General features: G+C 62.9%; 1 protein-coding gene across 3 annotated transcripts in view; it reads left to right on the forward strand.

Annotated features, from left to right (window-relative positions):
• The first annotated feature begins 13 nt into the window (after positions 1-13).
• Positions 14-19,396, forward strand: part of GRAMD4 (GRAM domain containing 4) — a 72,463-nt gene continuing 53,080 nt past the window's right edge. Inside the window, exon 1 of one of the 3 annotated variants that reach the window (XM_049626537.1) lies at positions 14-164. In XM_049626537.1, coding sequence (XP_049482494.1) covers positions 136-164 — 29 coding nt within the window. In that variant the 5' untranslated portion in view covers positions 14-135. Of the gene's footprint in view, positions 165-12,204; positions 12,378-16,573; positions 16,666-19,396 lie in introns of those variants that run through there. The other 2 variants (XM_049626538.1, XM_049626536.1) reach the window with 2 other exon arrangements.

Genomic DNA, 19,396 nt, shown 5'->3' on the forward strand with positions numbered 1-19,396 from the left:
CCGCCGCCTCCGCGCTCGTGGCCGGGACCCGCGGGGCCGCCTCCTCCGGGCTCCCCGGCGCCGCTGGGTTCCCGGGCGGGCGGCAGGTGCAGCGCGGCCGGGCGGCTGGCGAGGGGGGCGCCGCGCAGCGGGTGAATGAGAGTTGGCCCCGATCTCCGCGCAGGGTAAGCGGCGCGCGCGCGGACGCCCACACGGACCTCGCGGACACACAGACACGCTCCGGGCACGGGCCGGCCGAGACACGACCCGGCCCGCTCGGCCACGCTCATCCCCGCGCCCGGGGCCGGCGCCCCTGCGGGAAGGGCCACGCGCGGGCGCGCCCCGCACACACGCCCCCAGGTCCCGCGCGGCTCCGGAGCGCGCGTCACGGCCACCCCCACCCCCCGCCCCCTGCGCGCGCCCCGCGGCTCCCGGCCGGCCTGGGAGAGGAGGACGTCTAGGGGGCGCGGGGCCCGGGCTGGGGTGCTGCTGGTCGCCGGGTCGGGGGTCGCTGAGGCCAAGTGGGGACAGGGAGGTCGTCCTCCGATCCACTCCCTGGGCGCACAGGGGAGGAGGTGGGAGCCCTCGACCCCGGCGGTCCGTGCGACCCCAGAAACGACCCCACCAAAAAGTTGTGGCCACTCGCCCCCTCCCTACGCCCCTCTTTCTGCCCTGTTTACTCTCCCTTTGTTTGTGACTTCTAGCTAGTGGGGCTCTGCTGGGACCCAGGGCCGCCTGCAGGCCAGGAGGTGGAGTGTAGTGTGGCGGCCCCCAGCCTGGGGTCCCCACTGCTCAGAACTGGGCCAGCACCCCTGTCCAGGCCTACAACTGGGGAGGAGGGAGAGCCAGAGACGGGTGGGCGGGCGCACCTGCCCCTGACAGTGGATCTGTGGTGGGAGGGGCAGCAGGCCCCACAGGCTTGGAGACCTCAGTGGAACCCCCCCCACCCCCCAAGGCAGGTTCATCTCGGGCCTGCTGCCAGCCCCAAATTTCCAGAGGCAGGGAAAATTCAGCTCTGGGGAGATCTTTTGCGGGATGGGGTTCTCTTCTTGCCTTCCTTGTGCAGGTTGGGGAGGAAATACAGAGTTCTGAGCCTCTCCCACATGCAAAATTTCAGACTTGCTGAGTCTCATCCCCCATAGTGGCCCAGCTCTGGAGGTTGTTTTAAGTCTGAGCCTGGCGGGATGGAAAGGGACAGGGCTACATGGTAGTTAACAGAGGACTTTGGAGTCTTTCCATGGTGCACCTGCTCCATGACCTTGGGCAAGAAGGCTTTGAGCCTCCCTGTGCCTCAGTTTCTCCCCCCCCCCCCCAGTAAAGGGAGAGGGGGGCTGGTAAGAGGATTAGATGAGGTGATGCAGGCCTCTCACTGGCCAGGCACACCCAGGGCAGAGATCAGGACACCCGGGTGAGGCTGGCAGTGCCCTCTGCTCCCAAGCAGCCACAGCTTCTCTGACTGTCCCACTTGTCTCCCGGACCCGTTCGAGGACACACTGTCCGGCTGGGTGAGTGTGTTTGAGCTGTTGGCCCTGCCTCGTGCTGGGTGGAAGCACATCCCACGGCTGTCACCTGGGACACCTCAGATCCGGGGGCTAGGTAAACCTGGTCCTCCTTCCTGCTGCACACCCTGGAAAGCCGCCTGCCAGGTGTAGGGAGGGGGCCTGGCCTGGCTGGCCTTCTCCCTGCCATGGCCGTGGTGTTGATCCTTCTGTAGTACTTTGTGGCCATTGGGCAGGGGCCTTGAACCTCCACAGCCTGGACGGTGCTGGACTCCTGGTGGGGGCAGGGGATGCCAGCCTGTTCCCAGGGATGGGAGAGGTAGGGGTCTTCAGGGCCTTAGGATGGGGGCCCCCACCTCCTTGGCCCTTCTTCCCTCTCAGCTGCCCTGGCTGGTAGGGTGTGGCTGTCCCAGTGGTGCGGCCTGGGGACGAGCAGGGTCTGTCCTTGGGAACGTCTGTCTGCTTGCACTCGGGAAAGGCATTTCCTGGAAACTGATTGGGGAAAGTTTCAAAGTCGTGGTCAGTTTGCTGTGGCCCTGGGCAGCCCAGTTACTCTGTGTCTTCTACAGAGGCGGGCGGGGAACCCCTCAGGGAGGAAGAACCAGGTGGTCTCTCTCGAGACTGGCGGGCCGCAAGGCCCCCCTCCTCGCCCGCCTCTTATCGGTCAAGTCCAGCCAGGAGTGGGTGTCAGGAGACTGGCGGTTGCCAGCTCCGTGTGACCTCCGCTTTCCCTGCCCTCCCTAGGCCTCACCTTCACCAACTAGAACCGAGGAAGAGAATCGGGCCCGTTTTTCCTGAATCACCATTTTTGCTGTCCAACAGAACAGAATAGAATACTAGCTCAGGCACAATGAGACAAAGTGCTATCAGATCCCAGCGAGCCCCGTTGCCAGGGGAGGCTCGAGCCTGCAGCCCATCTTCTCTGTAACGGCGACGTTACAGATGTGACAGACGCCAGCACCAAACCCAGGCCGGTCTTGACGGGATCCGTGTAATCGGAGAACAGAGGGCTCCCTTGATGTGTCCACGGTGTGACCCCTGTTAGTGTTGTGCCATCAGGGACCCCGTCACCTCGTGGGCCCCGGTGGACCTCTTCCAGCTCTCTACAAATTCTGGTCTGGGTGTTTCCCTCTGGAAGCTCGAGCTGCACCAGCTGTGTGCGGGCATGGGGTTTCCATCCTGGAGCCGTATGCCTCCAGCCAGCTGCTCCTCTCTGGGGTGCTGGTAGGCTTCCCCTCACGTGGGCGCCTGGCCCCTCGCCTCTGGTATTTGGCCCTCTTCGTGTCAGGAGGCGGGGGCTCCTGCCTAGTGGCCGTGCCGGGGACCTGAGTGATTCGGGAGCACCTGTTAGGGTTACTCCTTCTCTGAGTTTCTGCCTCCTCCCCTTGCGGGCGGCTGCTACGTGTTGTCAGGAGGACAGGAGACCATTTTTGTGTGCGCTTGCTGCCCTGGGGGAGCTCTGACGGCATCGGGGGATGTGGTGGGGCGTCCCCGTGCCTGAAGAATTTGAAAATGAATCGGGGGAGATGAGACGTGGGCCGTGGAAGTGAGTAGTGGGAGGAATACAGATGTACTTGCTGGGGAAGCAGCTTCTGTTTGCTCAGCACGGACAGGGGTGTCGGTGGGAAGCCGCTCGATGAGGATTTGTCCACTCACATGGCGCTCGAGGGAAGGCCTTTGGGGTGGGGAGCTGAAAGCCTGTTTGCAGGGTCTTTGGGATTGCAGCGGGTTCAGATCTTTTCTCCTTGGCTTTTCGGTGGCATAGCAGTGGGGACTCTCACTGGGTCTCCATCCGGGGCAGAATCTAGCAGATACCCCACGTAGAGAGGGTAAGAGTTCAAGTCCTCAACAGTTAGGTGTGGCTGGTGGACGTGGGAGGAGGCCTGGGTCCCTGAAGGTGATGGTCGTTTAATTTTTTTTTCTTAATGTTTATTTTTTGAGGGGGGTGGGTAGAGAGAGGGAGACACAGAATCCGAAGCAGCTCCAGGCTCCGAGCTGTCAGCACAGAGACCGACGCGGGGCTCAGACTCACAAAGCCCAAGATCATGACCTGAGCCGAAGTGGACGATTAACCGACTGAGCCACCCAGGCGCCCCAGGTGGTGGTCGTTTAGTGGCTGGTTTGTTTCAGGCCCAGCCTAGCCCAGCCCCGGGTTCGGAGCCGGCTGCCGAGGAAGAAATGTAATCGGTTAATTTGAGAACTCAAAGGCAGGTTGCTCTGACTTCTGTTACAAACAGAGGTGGGGGAAGAAAATGAGGGTTTCCCTAATTAGAGAAAACCATGTTCTTTTGGCCTTTAGTGTCTGCGTGTGGCCTGCGGGGAGGGGTGGGTGGAGACTCTGGGCCCATAATTCTCCACTAATGACAGTCGCCATCTGAGGGCTATTGTTGAGATTGCTGGGCGTTTGAGTTGTGACTGGGTAGTGATTATGTTTAAGCCCTGTGATCAAAGTCCCCTGTGGTAAAGCCAGAAGACAGGAAGCACTGGCCTATGAAAAAAACAAAAACCAAAAACCATTAGTAACAGTCCTAGAAATCACTCCGCTGTGCCAGACGTTGACCCAGGTGTTCTCGCCACGTTGTGCCTTGAGAGAAACTAAGGCACGGAGAGGCGGTGGGGCTGGCCTGAGACCCCATTTAGCTAGGTAGCGGAGGGCGGATGGGAGTTTGAGTTGTTTGGCCCCTAAGGCCGTGCTCTTTCTGGGGGTTCGTGAGAGACACGTGAGCAGCACGTTTAGGATCAGGGTAGGAAATCTCTGCTCTCAGACATGTGCCAATAGCAAGAGCGTCCCCAACCCCAGGCCTGACAGCCTTCTGGACGCTTTATATGATTGACCTTTGTCACAGCCTCTCTGAGGTGCAGGCCACGAGCTGGTGAGTGGCAGAGCCACGTTTGAACCGGTGGTTTCTGTTCATAACCTACAGCAGGGGGGTTCGGTAGAGAAAAGTTGTGATCCTGCCGTTGTGTGTTCTTGAGCAAGGTGCCTAACCTCCCTGGGCCTCAGCTAGGTCACCTGTAAACGAGGGTGTTGGTGTAGAATATAGAAGCCGGGGGTGGGGGGTTTGAGAGCACACAGGAAGGCCTGGCCAGCTTCTCCACGGAGGAGGGGGGAAGCGGTGGGGGTGGGCAGGTGCTCCCCATCTCCAGCACTGGCTGGTGTTGAGTGGCCGTGTTGTGCAGCACTCAGACCGGATCTGGGGGGAAAGGTACGTGACACGGGATGGGAGCCGTATCGCCTCTCTCTCAAGTGGGGCGTGCTCAGAAACTGTAAAGCACTGTGCTCGGTTCCTGCTCCTTCGGGATGAGGGGCAGGGAAGGGCAGGCGTACCCAGAACTCCTGTATGCCCCCAAACCCCGGTTGAGCTGTGGGTGAGAGAAACCAGACGTGTTGGGCACCGTCCAGGGTCTTGGCGTTTGTGGGGGGAACAGCTCACCCTCTCTCGGGGTCGGGTTCCCCCTGATCCGTGGAAGGGGCCCTGCTTCTAGCCCGTCCCCCTGTGGGCAGGGGCTTGGGGCTGTCTGGGGTGAGCACGTGGCTTGAGGAGGCAGGAGTCCCTCCCTGGTCCTGCCAGTATGGCGTGCAGGTGGGGGGCACTTCTGCGCCCGCCCTGGGACCGAGAGGCACGCAGCCCCCATTCTGACCCACCCGCCCTCTCGGCCCCCTTCTGCCCATGCTGCCCGCAGGGCTGCTCCAGGGTGGCTGAGCCCTGCGTCTGACACATCCCTGCTCCCTTCCCCTGGCCAGAGAGGCCTCTGATCACTTAGCAGGCCTCGCTGCATCCCTCCCGACTCTGTTCTTGCCTCCTCCTGTTGGGTCTGTGAGCTTGCAGAAACGAGTGGGTGGATGGATACGCTCCCCACGGTGAGCCCCGGGCTTGGGCGCCTCGCTCGGCCCTGGGGGGCCGAGGGGGCTCCATGCGCAAGGAGCTTCAGTCCTGGGAGCCTGGCTGGGGGAGGCGGGGCTGGGCAGGCAGAGAGGCGTCTGTTTTTGCAATGTCTTCCCCGAGGTGCAATTTGCATATCTTACAGGTGCGTGATTCACCGAGGTTTTGCATGTTCACAACATTGCACAACCACCACCACGAGTCAAATTTCCGAGCGTTTCTGTCACCCGGGGATCCTCCCGGGTCCCTTAGCAGCTAGTCACTGCTCACCCCCGGCCCCCACCAGGGGTCTGCTCATCTTAGCACGCTGCGTTTCCGTCTGCGTGGCATCGTGTAGCTGTGGATCGCTCTTCTGAAGCGTGGCCCCGAGCGGCCCCGGACCCCCTTTCTCAGAACCTCAGGGGGCTCAGCTCGCCTCACCAGGCACCCCCCTGGTTGCTATGGCTGTCTGAGAACGCTTCGAGCTTGCCCGCTGTGCACCGGGACCTTGAGCCAGTAGCATCCCTGCCTTCTCCAGGAAGCCTTCCTGGCTTTCCCCTTCCCGCGGGGTTAGGACCTCATGGGCCCCCGTGCTAGTCATCCTGCGTGTGCTTGCCTGTTTACCCACCTGCCTCCTGAGCTGCCGGGAGGACAGGGGCCCTGCCTTCCGTCATTCTCTGGGGCGGCGTCTGGGAGTGAATGCTTACAGGTGGGGGGTTGTGTGGCCGTGGGTCCATGAGGCTCTCTCCCTGACATCCCCACCGTTTCTGCTCCTTGATGATTATGGTAGGGTCACTTGGCTTTGAAACTTCACTGCTCGTGTCCTCTGGAGCGTCTCAAGGGCAGGACCTGGTCTGGCTGCGGGTGTCGGGGTGCCCTGCCGAGTGACACCGAGTGACCCATCCCGCCCTGGGCGGCATGTTGGTGGTGGTGGTTTTAATGGACTGTATTTTGAAAGGTAGTTTTAGGTACACAGAAGAATTGCGGAGATAACGCAGAGATTTCCACATAGTCCTGTCTACGGTTTCTCTTGTTGTTAATGTTAGTTGGTGTGAAAACGTTGTTAGAATTAACGAACCAATGTTGACACATTATTAACTAAAGTCCGCAGTTTACTCAGCCTTAGTTCTTACCCCAAATCTTTTTTCTTTCCCAGGATCCCATCCAGGATATTGTGTAAATTCGTTTTCATGTCTCTTGAGGCCCGTCCAGGCTGGGTTTCTCAGTTTTTCTTGTTTTTGATGATCCTGAAGCCTTGAGAAGTATTAGGAATACTGTAGGATCCCTCTACATTGGAATGTGTTTAGACAGTTGGAATTTGGGTGTTTTGGACTGGGGTCCCAGTTTGGGAGGAAGACCACAGGTGAAGGGCCCTCCTCGTCCCGGCCCATCAGGGTGCCTGCCGTCGGCCTGACTGATCCCCGAGGTGTCCGCCTCGGTCACCTGGCTGAGGCTCCCCCACCCCACCCCTGTCCACGCTGCCCTCTGGGGGGGAGCCCGTGTGTGTGGCCCTCTTGGAGGGAGGGGTTCAGCCCCAGCTGCCCCAGGACCGAGTATCTGCGGACCGTGTTTGGAATCCTCTGCTGGGGGAGACTTGTCTCCAAACCCCATTCACTAATTTATTTGGTCTTTTTTTTTTTTTAATTAAAAAACATTTTTTAAAAATTTTATTTATTTGGAGAGACAGAGAGACAGAGAGAGGAGAGACAGAATCCCAAGCAGGCTCCAGACTGTTGCCCCATGCGGGGCTCGAACTCAAGAACTGTGAGATCATTATGATGACCTGATCTGAAATCAAGTGTCGGATGCGCCTCCGACGGAGCCCCCCCAGGTGTCCCTTGTTCGTCTTAGGTCATCAGGGACTCAGGCCTGATTTTAGGTTTCGAGTTTCGTACTTTGTTGGGGAGCCTGCTCCAGCTTCGGCCCCACCCGGTGGGGTGCGAGCTGGTCCTCCCTCTCTGGCACACCCGCCCCGCCCCAGCCCTGCGGTCCGCGGGTTCTCCAAGGAGCCGGGTTCCATGCACAGGAGAGGGGGGTAGGGCGCGGGGGCGGGTGCTGGTACACTTGTTGCCGTGGGATTCGTTGGTCCGCACGCTGGAGATGGCAGGGCAGGAGACTCAGGCCCTCTAACTCTGGATGTGCCCAGGACTCCGATGACTTCGGCGAGTAACCATCTGTGTCCCTTTTAAGTGAAATGTGAGCTCATCCTGCTGATACAGTCCCCTCGTAACCACGTGGGTCCTTCTGGCCTCCTCCCCTCGCTGATCAAGACATTTCCATCCCGCGGTGGGAACCGGACTCCCCATTTTGCCATCCATTTCCTTAATTGGCCCATTCCAGTCGGCGTGCAGAGCGGGACCAGGATGGCTATCCCGGGCCGTGGGAGGCAGCTCTGTGGGCCTGGATGCAGCCTGCGCGTCCGGCTGCTTCTCCGCGGGGCCGCTGGCGTGCCGTCAGAACTCAGGCTGCAGGGGGCTCACGGCGCGGCGCATCTCTAAGAAGGCCCGTGGCCTGCAGGGAGGTGGGGAGAGGGGAGCTGGGGCCTCCGGCTGCGCCTGGTCAGCCCGCCCCGCGGGTGCAGGGCACACAGACTCGGCATCCCTTTGCAATCTGGAAGCGGGGCTCAGTGCACACAGCCCAGAGGTCTGGCTCCAGCAGCATGAGGAGGAAGGCTGCGGGGGACCCCGTGCAGCTCTTGGGCTGAGATCCCGGTGGGGCCTGGCTCCTCCCCGCGTCTGAACTCACACCTGAGCAGGGGCGGCCCTCGCAAGAGCACCCCTGAGCAGCAGGGCCCCGAGGGCAGTTTCCTTTCTGGAAACGAGAGACGTGAGGCTCCGCGTTGGCTTCCGTTTCCACAGAGGGTCTGTCTGCACACGTGCGTGCGGGTCTCTTTGGCGGGGAGGAAGGCTCCCGGGAGGAGGAGGAGGGCTGGGGAGGGGGTGGTGCCCTGGAGCGGGGTGCCTGCATGCCTGGGCCGGGCGCCCGGCTCCCAGCGCTCAGTGGGCCCGCGCGCGGCCCCGCGTCGGGGGGTTTCCGAAGAGAGCAGCGGCCGGTGGGGCAGGCTCGGACGAAGGCTGGCACGGTGGCTGTCCTCGAGAGAAAACGGGGCAGGACAGCGGGAAGGACACGGTGAGTAGGGCAGCGAGGGTGACTGTCGCTTGGGGCGGCGCACAGGTGGGCGGGAGCGCCGTGCCCCCACACCATCTGCAGCGGCCCTGTGCCCTTTCCCACGCAGGCTGTTGGGGCCTCAGAGGAGCCGGTCTTGTTTTCTCGCTCTCGGGAGAGCTCCCGCCGGGGACCTGGGGGGGCTCCGGCCACCTGCCCAGCCCACAGCGTGGTGCCTGTGCCGCGTGCCCGTCCGTGCCTCCTCACCTGCCGAGAAGGACCTGCTCTGTGCCAGGGAGCGAGGCCGCTGCCTCCAGGAGCACGTGGCGGGAGGGACGAGCGAGGTGGGGGCCGCGGGACAACAGCCCGCCCCGCCTGGGGGTCAGGAGGACCCCTAGCGGGGTGAGAAGGGGCCACAGGAGCCCATTTGGAGGGACACAGGGGATTTAGGCCGGGGAGGAGTGAGGAGGGGCTGTAGGCCGGGCTAGGCCTCCAGCCAGCATTCTGCCCTCCCCTGGGCCCGCTCTGGTGGGGGCCTGTGGGGGCAGCTTACCAAAGGTCAGCTCCGTGCAAGGCTCCTGGAGATCCGGCCGGCACGTGCCCCCATCTGCTGGGGCCGGGCCATGTCGGGGGTGCTGTGGGATGTGTGGCCAGCTGCCTGGGCCTCCCATCTGGGCCTTCTCAAAGCTCCTGTCTCCCTGCTGTGGTGTGGGGGCTCCAGTCTCCCCTGGTCCCCTGGGGGGCATCTAAGGAGGCTGGTGGAACTGGCCAGGGGCTCACTGAGTGGGGGCTCTGTGGGGCTGGGGGGGGGGGTGCTCTTATGCCCGAGCGGCTCTTCCTGGGAGTGAGGCTCCTGGGGCCTGATGTGGGGCCGGCGTGCCGTGGTCCCGCTGCCTGTGTCTCCCTGCTGGCCTGGCTCCCCTGCTGGGGTCCCCCTCCCAGATCCTTGCTGTGCCACACCTGCATCCCTGCTTCTTTCTGGGTTGACGTTTGTGGGTCTGCTGGGTCCCGTGTGACAGGCACAGTCAGCTCTGCTCTGGGGGTGATGCTGGCCCGGCCTCTGGTCCAAACGTTTATTATCACAAGACTCAGAGTCTCACTCTTAGAAGCACCAGGCTCACCAGCCACCTGCAGGGTTCCCACAAAACCCACACCCTGACGGGGGTGCCCTGTGGCAGCGAGGTGCGTGGATGATCTCACGAACCCTGCGTCCAGGAAGCAGAAGTGTGAGGGTCACATGTGGGGGCGGGGTGGAGGGGTGCCCAGCTGTCCCGAGGGGCATCGCTGCCTGGTGCCGGCGGGTTGAGGCTGAGCCGTGCGCCCCTTCCAGGCCCCTGTGGACGTGTCGTGGGGGCCCTCTGCTGGCGTCAGCACCCAGGTCGGGTGTCCGGGAGCTGCAGCCCCTTTCTCGTTCCATCCAGAGAGGAAGGTCGGAGTCCCTGCTGGACAGGAGGACAACGCGTGTCTTTCCCCGGCGGTGTGCCCGATGGGCGACCAGGGTGTCATATTGGCAGAGCGTAGAGCAGGCACGCTGGGTGCATCCTGGGTCAGAACGAAGAGAGAGCCTCTGTTCAACAGCCCATGCTTGAGAATGCAGGGAGGAGTGTGAATCGTGTCGCGAGCATTCCACGAGGAAGTTCAAGCAAGCGTAAGCATCTGAGTGTGTGCGTGCAGGCGTGTGCGAGACGGAGGTGGTGTGCAGGCTGGTGTGGAGGAGGAGGGTAGCGGTAAGGACCCAGAGGTGCTGGACCAGAAGGCAGAAGCGAAGGAGCGAGATTTCCTGGTCCTTAGAGCAGGGCCCAGCCCGCCAAACACTGGAGGCTGCGGATAACGTGACTTCGCTGCTGCTGAGCTGGCTGGAGAGGAAGTGAGATGTGACTCAACCACCAGAAAGCCCTGGGCATCCAGGCTGGGCGGAGCTGCTGGCCGCTGGCGGGATTGTAGTGAGGACTGGAGGGGAAGGCAAGGCAGGAGGGGCCGTCCGTGTCCCTGCTGGGAGAGCCTAGAGGCAAGGGGTCCGTGGTGGTCAGGAGGGGCCCGGCAGGTGTCGGCGGCAGATGGGCACCACCGCGTGCCCGGGGAGATCAGCCCCAGCAACCCCCGGCTGCTGCCAGACCGGGAGGGAGGCCCAGGACGCCTCATGACTGCCTGGCATGATGGCGGGGGAGTCTGATGGCGGGGGGAGCACGAGGTGCCGCTGGGCATCTCCCCGGTGGTGCTGGGAAGGCACAGTGTCGAGAAGGGACGTGGTGGGGCTCCTGGATGTGGAGGTCGGCTAGCGTTTGTGAGAGGCGGGCCCGCCTGGTTCTTGGGAAGCAGGGGATTCATGCTTCTGTCTGCGGGCTGGGCCAGAAAAGGGGAGACGTGGCCCCTCGCCAGCCAGTTTCTCTGCTTTGAAAAGCCCCACGCCTGATCTTCCACAGCTCGTAGCCACCTGCCGTGTTCCGGGAGTGGGCACTCTTCAGATGCTCCCGTGGTGGGGAGGTGGGTGGCTTTAGTTCTTGAAACGGCCCCTTCCTCTCCCCAGGGTCCTTCGTCAGGCTCCCGAGCCCCACACCACTGTCACACAGGCTGGGCTTTGCTCGTCCTGAGAGGAGGGGACAGACTGGGCAGAGCCTAGCTGTGGCCCAGGCCTGGCTGGTGCTAAAGCCTTTCCTCTGCCCGGGTCCCGGCTTCGCTAGGAGGCGTGGGGCTGGTGACTGACCTCTCCTCCAGAGCAGAGCTCCTGCCGACCCAGGGCAGGGACCGCAGGTGGGCCACATGCTGGGTGGGGGCTGGGCACACAGCAGGTGCTCCGTGAGTGGGGAGGTTTTTCCAGCCTTGCTTCCGGAGCTGCAGCCCTGGTCCTGGGGTCCTCGACCCTCTGGCAGAGTTGCTGCCATCTTTGGGGAGGCCCGGAGCCCCCTGGGGGAGGGAGTCTTGGATGCCGGGGTCCCCACCTCACGTGGCCCATGCGTGGACAGCATGCTGTCCTGCCGGTCTGGTGGGGGGGCAGGGCACCCCAGGAGAGGGTGAGTGGGTGGGTGACACCCCCCACAACAAACCTGGCTGTGGCCTCACGGTCCCCACTCTGCAGATGAGTAAGTGGTGTTGGAAAGGTCGTGGTAAGTGGCTGCCCCCGGGACCCGTGCCCTTGGCTGTGTCCCAACTGCCACACCTTTTGGGCCCATTTAGGTGTTTTACAGGGTTGAAGTTGTCCTATTTGTTACCCGCCGCTGCGGGCCTCAGGGGGACCCTAAACTCTGCTTTCGGGGTGACCTGCCCTCTTCATGTGTGTGTGTGTGCCGAGGGCCCCCCGGCTCTGCACGGACCTCCCCAACCCTGTCGGGAAAGCCGGGGTGTCAGATTCTTCCCTGTCACCTGACCCTCCATCAGAGGACGTGGGTCTCCCCCGCTGGACCGTGAGCTCCTTGAGGGGGGGCTCGGGCTCGGGCCATCTTTGCAGGTGCCTGCCGCACCTGGCCAGCGAGCGCTGGGAGGCCAGGGGCCGACCATGATGCTCCCTGCCCTGCCCTTGCTGTCTCACTCGGAGCCAGCGGGGCGGGATCTGCTGGAGGGTGCTGTCTGGGGTCTGGCTCGGTCTGGTCGCGCTCTGCCCTCTGGAGGCTGAGCCAGCCCAGGGGGCGGTGCCTGGAGTGGAGGCCCTGGGGGCGGAGCGGGGCGGGGCCAGGGAGGCCTCGCTAATCTGGGCCGTCCCTGCCCCTGGAGCCTGTGTCACCGCTTCTGAGAGGGGCGGGAGCTTTGCTGGGGGTGGGGCAGGAACCCTAAAGAACGGGAGGACGGGCACTTGGAGCAGGAAGGCTCGCACAGAAATGCCGCCCGATGGTGGTTAACGGGGACTCTGGAGCTTGCCGCGGGGGCCCAGGTCTCACACCCGTGGTCTCCTTCGCTAATGGCCCCATTTGAGAGCTGGAGGGGCCGGCACAGAGAGGTGAGGTGGCTCAGGAAAGATCACACAGCCAGAGAGATGCGAGGCTGGGTGATTAGAGAGGCCACTGTCACCCAGGGCCTTGGCACGTCTGCATCAGCCTTGGTGGCCTGAACAGGCCTCTGGGTTCCTCCCAGAGGCAGGAAGGGCAGAGTCTGGAGCGTGACCCATGCAGCCCCGGGTCCAGCCCTTTGTGTCTGCTCTGCGTCCCCCTGGAGCTGCAGGACCCCTTGTCTTCTGGCAGAGAGCCGAGGAGGTGCTGGATGTGTGGGGGGGGCCCCCGTCCGAGAAGGTGGCGCTTCTGGGGCTGGGGCGCCGTAGTTCTGTGTGTGTGTGGCCTAGGCCGGGGGTTGCTGCCCGTATGCCTGGTCAGTGGGTGTCTGCGGGCTGCTCCTCCTGAGGGGCCTGGGGTGGGGGTGGGGTGCGGCTTGGCAGGGGGAGAGGAGGGAAGAAACCCAGGGCTTAGAACCAAGTGCGGGCCAGGCGCACAGGAGAGGGGCCGTGGCCGGGCAGGGATGGGCCTGAGAGGTTGGCAGGGAGAGCCCACGGTGTCTGTCCCAGCACCGTGGGGTCTCGTTTAGAGAAGCAGCCGGAGAAGGCAGGGGCCCCAGAACGGACAGGCCCCGAGGCAGGTCACTGTGTCCTCCCTCTTCCCAGCGTGTGACTGTGGAATCCCTCTTTGTCCTACGTGCTCTGATCCCAGACCTAAAACACATTAACCTTACTGCTGTGTCAGAAAGTGGACTGCGAGTTTACCAACTCTCACCAAATCTGAGTGCGGCCTCACACGCAGCAACTGCCAGAGTCGTTGCTGGTGTCCCAGCTTACACACCCCAGAAAGGTCTGTGTCCTGTCCCTACTCCCCGCCCCCCCACCCCCGGCACTCTACAGTTAGCTGTGGCCACAGAGGGACAGAGGAACTGTCAGGTGCCATTGGCACATTGGGACCTTGCCCATAAGTGCGGGCCCCACCGGGGGGGCAGGGACCATATCCCTCATCCAAGAGTCCCCACCACTTGGCTGAGGGCATTTCGGCGTGCTTGAGGAGGTGATGCCTGCCCACCTGAGTCCCCCCCACCCCCCGGCCCCCGGGACCCTTGACCTGGAGTGTGAGTCCACCTCCCCGTCCTCCCGCCAGCAGACTTAGTTGACAGATGAGCTTCCTTTTAAGTTAGGCAAGAGTGTATTTTCTCAATAGTTGGCTGCCTAATTGTGTGATTGCTGGGTGAGTTGCTGGCCCTGAGTCCTAGCAAGAAAGGTCAGCCGTGGCCTCGCTTAGAGCTAACACGGTCATTCACAACCAGGTTCATGTTCTCTCCGGGATCTTTTTACCATTCCGATTGGGAACCACGTCGGTTACACCTGCAGGAGCCCCGAATTCGGAGCGGGATTTCCATCTTGAGCGTCACTGACTCGTGTGCCTTCCGTCTGTGGGGACCAGCCTGTGGCCCGTTCCCCTGCGCGTAGAGGCTGGCCCTGCTGCGTCCCAAACATGCTGGGGATAAAAAGAGCCTGTTATGACCCATTTATAAAGTATTTCAGAATCACCTACATGAATGTTTTGTCCTAAATTCTGTGTAATTAGGAGAGAGAAACCCTACTCCGTGATTATTTTCGAGCACCAGAATAACCTAGATGAGAAATCTCTCCGTGTAGGTTTTCTCAAAAGAAGCCATTTTAACAAAAAACATAAAAGGAGTTGATTTTATCTACACTGTTGTCTCAAAGGCTTGGAAATAGCGTGTCTCCTTAAGGAACCTGCAAGCCTTGCTGACGGTTATGTGGTTTGCAGAGCCTTTCATTTACCAACAGCGAAAGGTAACCTTCCGGAAGTGTTTACAGAATCCTCGTGAATCCTGGCTGGTGAGCCATGGCCGGCTTCCCACCTGCCCAGCTTCCCCCCCCACCCCCCTCAAACCTCAGCTGAAGCCAGAAGCTGAACAGGCCCTTCTGGCTGTGACAGCCTTGGTGTGAGGTGCTGGGGTGGGTGAGGTTGGATGAGGAGGGGAATTTGCCGCTCTTGTCCATTTAGGGAATGTTCCTTGAGCGCCTCTCATGGGGGGCTCCCCTGCCGCTTGCAGAAGGCAGCTTGGGGGCCGCGTGGAGCACCCTTTGCTGGGGAGGCAGGTGTGGGGCTGAGTTTCTGGGGTAGCGTGTATGGGGCTGGGAGTGACCTTTAGGAAGGGAGACTTGTGGGCCGGATCTTTTTCTCTTTTCGGGGCCCCAGGCTCACAGACCTGGAGGAATCCTGGCCCTTGGAGCCGCCCGCAGCAGTCACGCAGCACCCTCTTGTCTGTTCACTCAGTTATTTCCAACGTGAGAGGTGCCCTCGAGCTCGCCAGCAAAGCAGGAGCGGGGACGGTCCTTGATGATAACCCCCGAGTAACAAGGTTCTCCCAGCGGGAGATCAGCTCCCGGGTTGCCCGTTTCCTGGGGGAGGCCTTTCTTGGGCCCGCACCACACTGTCTTGTGTCGGTAGGGCCGGACATCTGCCCGGGGCGTCCCTCCTCCCTGACCCTCTTCTTGTGGCTGAACCTTGAAGGTAGAAGTGGTCTGGGCAGAGCGGGGGCTGGGGAGGCGACACCTGAGGAGCATTCTTGGCTGGGGCAGGTATGAAAGCACCCAGGTGTGAGGGACAGGGTGTGCTGAGGACGGGTGGGGCACAGGGGAGAGGCCAGAGGTGGCCAGAGGAGAGCTGGGGTGAGGGAGGTGGGGGAGTGAGGAGCCTCTGGTGGTGGTGGGGTAAGCCCCGCTGACGGCAGGTGTTTCCAGAAGTTTCAGGTGTGGGAACGGCCTGGGATGGGAGAGGGGCCCCTGAGGCTGGGGCCACCCTGCGGTGAAGGGGAAGATCGGAGCCCCCCGCGACCCTGGGGGTGTCCTGGGGCCGGGAGGGGGCCCCCATGAGGCGAAGCATTGAGGGATGGGGGTTGTGAGCCCCTCCCTGCGTGTGGCCGGCAGACCAGGCCCAGAAGAACCTGCCCTGCAGCCGAGGGGCGTGACCAGGCTGTTGGCAGGCTCCTGGGAAGTGAGGAGGCAGAGGGGCACCAAGTGGGGAGACCCTGCCTTTGGGCTCAATGCCTCGGGTTTCCAGAACAACCCTGGCGGTGACGTGGGGGAAACTGGCCTTCAGGACAGGGTTTTCTCGTGGTTGCCTTGGAGAGTGGTACCTCTTCTGACCTCGGTGTCCTGGGCTGTGAACCTGCCTTTATCAAGGGGTTTCCCTACCCTTGGGACCCTTGTCTTACAGCCTCGGGGTAGGTGCTGGCTGTGCCCCTGACACCGGGTCGTGAAGGTGGTGGGGTCCCCGCGTGGAGGACCTGGAGAGGAAAACAGGCTCCCGTCAGGCAGCTCAGCCCCTGGCCAGGGTTGGCCGCCCTGTCCTGTGTTGACCCCCACCCCCCCCTACCCACACCCCTGCCCAGACCGCCCTGGCGGCTGCCCCCCGCAAGCCATCAGGAACCCTCGAGCCGCACAGAGGTGGGGACGGTGGCTAGTGTCCACAGCCAGCGGGCGAGCCGGCCCCTCCGGCTCTCCTGTCCTTACATCTGGCGCTCCTTCTCCCTCTGTCCCCATGGTGGGCTCTCCCAAGGAGCTGGAAAGGACCGAGCCCGGTCCGGGCCTCGCAGTGGGTCGGCATGAGCCTGCGGTCCTGCGGAGAGGGCCCGGCCACCCCCGTGTTCTCCTTGGTTGGAATGCGGACCCAGTGCAGCAGGTGGATGGACTTTATCCAAAGGCAGTTGGTGGAGGCTGTGGAATGCTTGTGCGCAGGTGCAGCCCTCCAGGGGGGAGGTCAGGGGTGACGTACCTGCAGGTTCCTCCCCGCTGCTTCTTCCTGAACTGTCCGGGGGGACGTGGAGCGGGGACCCAGGCTGGGAGTCCGACCGGTTAAATGGCCCGGTCGAGCCCGGGGCTCTCAGTTTCTGTCGGTGTGGGTGTGCTGGGGCTGAGTGACCCTGGCCAGCCTTTCCGGCAGGGTCAGCTGTGTCACAGCAGAGGGACTCTGACCGCCTTCTGTGTGGGTGGAGCCGGGCCGAGCGGTGAGTGAGGTGGGGGCTGCCGACGGCCCTTGTCTTCCCAGCGAACCAGTTGACCGGATCTTGTTTCCTTTTGCGACCTGGGGGTCAGGCCCGAGCAGGCGGCCTTCCGTTGTTCCCTTGAGCCTTTCCCACTGTCCCCGAGGTCTCGGGATCGTGTCAGCTGCTGTCCCCGGCAGAATGGGAAACCACCCTCCTGGGCTGTGCCGACCTGTCAGTCCGGATCGGCCAGGTCTCCGAGGAGCCTGCCGCTCTCGGTGAGGCCTGCCCTCCCCCGGGAATCCACCGCCAGACCTTTGGACCCTGGTCGGGACGGGGGCTCTCCGTTGGGATCGCGGAGCTTGGTGCCGGAAGCTGGACCGGGGCGGCCCTGTGGCTGTGCCACGTGGGCACGGGCGGCGCGGGTCCTGGCGGAAGGGCCTTCACGGAGCCAGGCTGTGGCGGGAGCCCCACGGCGGGTGGGGACGAGGTGATGCGGTGAGCGGGGCCTCCCCTGGACCTGAGGGGCTCTGCTGAGTGGCGTCTCTCGCGTTTGCTGCGACCTGCCCGCAGCGTCGTAAGGAGGACAGAAACCAGTGCGGTGCAGGTTCCTGTTTGAGGGCAAGTTCGCGTGGAATGTGGGTTTCTGCCTGTTCTCTGCTCGCACGGGCTGCCTCTCAGGTGCGAAGGCAGCCTGTTCCGATCAGCTGCGTTTTTCTGGTTCAGGGTTTGGCAGTAGACCCTTTTTCTGGGCCGAACTTTGGCGAGAATTCTAGCCAGAAGTTGGGGTGTCTTCTGCTCCGGTAAGCCGAGGCCAGGGCTGTGGCCGTGGAGGGGCCGGAGGGGTCCTCTCGCTCCTCAGCTGCTGCTGCCTGGGGATTCCAGTCATGGAAGGTGCCGGACATCCTCTGGCCCGCATCCTGACGGGACCCTTTAAGTGGCTCCCTGCCCCCCGACCTCAAGAGATGAAATGCTGGTTACTGGTCTGATTTGCAGGTGCTCGATTCTGGCTGCCCGAGGAGGCCCGGGTCGCTGGGGTCTGGTCGGCTGAGCGGTGGGGCCCCCCTGGGGCAGGAGGAGCCCCTGTGGTCCGATGGGGACGTGAGGGAGTGGTGCATCTGTGACTTCCTCTGAGGGCAGGCGAAGCTGATGTGGGACAGAGGAGCTGCAGGGCACAGGCCCTTATCAGCTGTGCCGGAACTGAAGAGAAGCAGGGTGGGGGGGGGGGGGGCACAGGGGTGAGTTGGGAAGGTGAGCTTCACAGGGTGGGCCTGGTGGGTGGGCCAGGGTTCCGGCACCTGCTATGCTGCCCCCAGAGCCCCGAGGAGGCAGGGCCGTCAAGCAGGAGGGGGGTCTCCGGGAGGGGGCTGTCACAGAGGGAGTGTGGGGACAAAGCCGACCGAGATGTGGGGTCCGGGGTTGGGACGGCACGAGATTTGGGGAGAAGCCCCCGCACAGGACACGTCGGCGTTTGGAAGCTGGGTCCACAGATGGGGGCTGGACATTCGTGCTCTGGAGCGCCCTGGACCCAGTGGCGGGGCCTGGGTGTTAGTGGTCGCGTTACTGATTCTGGAGCCTGGGGATGCGATGGCTTTTCAGACGTTGAGCCGTTTTCCTCATCGTTGTGCTTTCGGATATTGTTCCCCCCACCACCGCCACCTCCCGTGTTCTCTGTGGAAGGAGACGGGAGCATTGCCTCAGATCAGCTCCATCTGGCGTCACGGCCACGCGGGCCGACAGATCCTGTCCCGTTTGTTGGAGCTGAAGCAAATGCACGGTTGAGGTTTTAATGCCCTTTGCAGAAAAGTGACCTTGGAAGCCTTTTCCCAGGAGGGGCCCCCCTTCGGGAGCGATGCAGGAGGACCCCGGGTCCCTCTTGCTCCCCCAGTGCTGCCTTCTCCCTGTAGATCGAGCGCAAAGCCCATCTTAACCCGAAAGGCACCGGGGAACATTCGCTGTTTACAGAAGCAGGTTGTGGAAGGGCCCTGCGGACGGGCGGGCCCTGCGGTGCTGGCATCATTCCTTCTCGAGTGGCTGTGAAATGGACTGATCCACGTCTGGTTTCTCAGGGTGGGTGATGCCGCGGTCTCTGGAGAGCGCCCGCCAGCTTGTGAACGGTGCCCGCAGGTGTCCCCCAGATGCTGCCTCCTCCTCCTGGTCTCTCAGTGGCGGGACCGTAGGTCACCGTCAAGGGGGACAGAAGGTGTCCCCCACGTGCAGCATCCCAGGCTTGCCTTGTCCGCCCAGCAGGGCGGGGTCCGCCGCAGCCTCGTTTCTGCACGGGGGCACCTTTGCCGCTCGGGTCCTCGGGTGTGGAGCGTGGAGCTGGTGGCCTGGTACGCTCAGGCCGGTGTGTCTGGTTCCCCTTCTGTTCGTTTCCCTCCCGGCCACCCGTCCCTTCTGCTTTACCTGCGTTCGATTCCTTCCCCCGGGAAGGCAGCACCCGTGTGCTCCTGGGACCAAAAAGGCTCTGATTTGCCTGCTGAGTTGCAGTCTGTGGGTGGAGGGGGGTCGGGAGATGGGCTGCTGGGCGCGGAGAACCACAGAGGCCGTGCGTGCTGGGCTTCAGAGGCAGAGTGGATGTGCACAAGGCAGGGGTGCAAGGCGGTGTACGTGTGCACGTTCACGCAGGTGTGTGAGCCCAGGTGTCCCAGGGCCCGTGTGCCTGGACTGAGAGACACCTGTGGATGAGGACTTCAGGGAGGGCTTCCTGGAGCAGGAGGCGTCTGTGGCCCCTGAAAGTCGCACAGCACCCAGAGAGAGGCAGGGAGGGTGTTTGTGAGCAGATGGGGTGGGAAAGAGGACGCGTGCGTGGGGACTCCTCTGGCCTGAACCCCAAGGGGGAGGGCAGAGGTGGAGAGAAGGGGCGAGGCGTAGCTGCTGGCCTGGCCGGGAACGGGGGCGCTGCCCCTCCCTTGCTGCATGGCTCTGGGCCAAGTCTTCCTTGTAAGGTGAGGGTACCGCTGTTGCACGCGCGGTGACACAGAGCAGACAGCGCTCAGGCCCCGG

This window comes from Panthera uncia, chromosome B4 (genome assembly GCF_023721935.1).
Source record: "Panthera uncia isolate 11264 chromosome B4, Puncia_PCG_1.0, whole genome shotgun sequence".
NCBI classification, from domain to species: domain Eukaryota; kingdom Metazoa; phylum Chordata; class Mammalia; order Carnivora; family Felidae; genus Panthera; species Panthera uncia.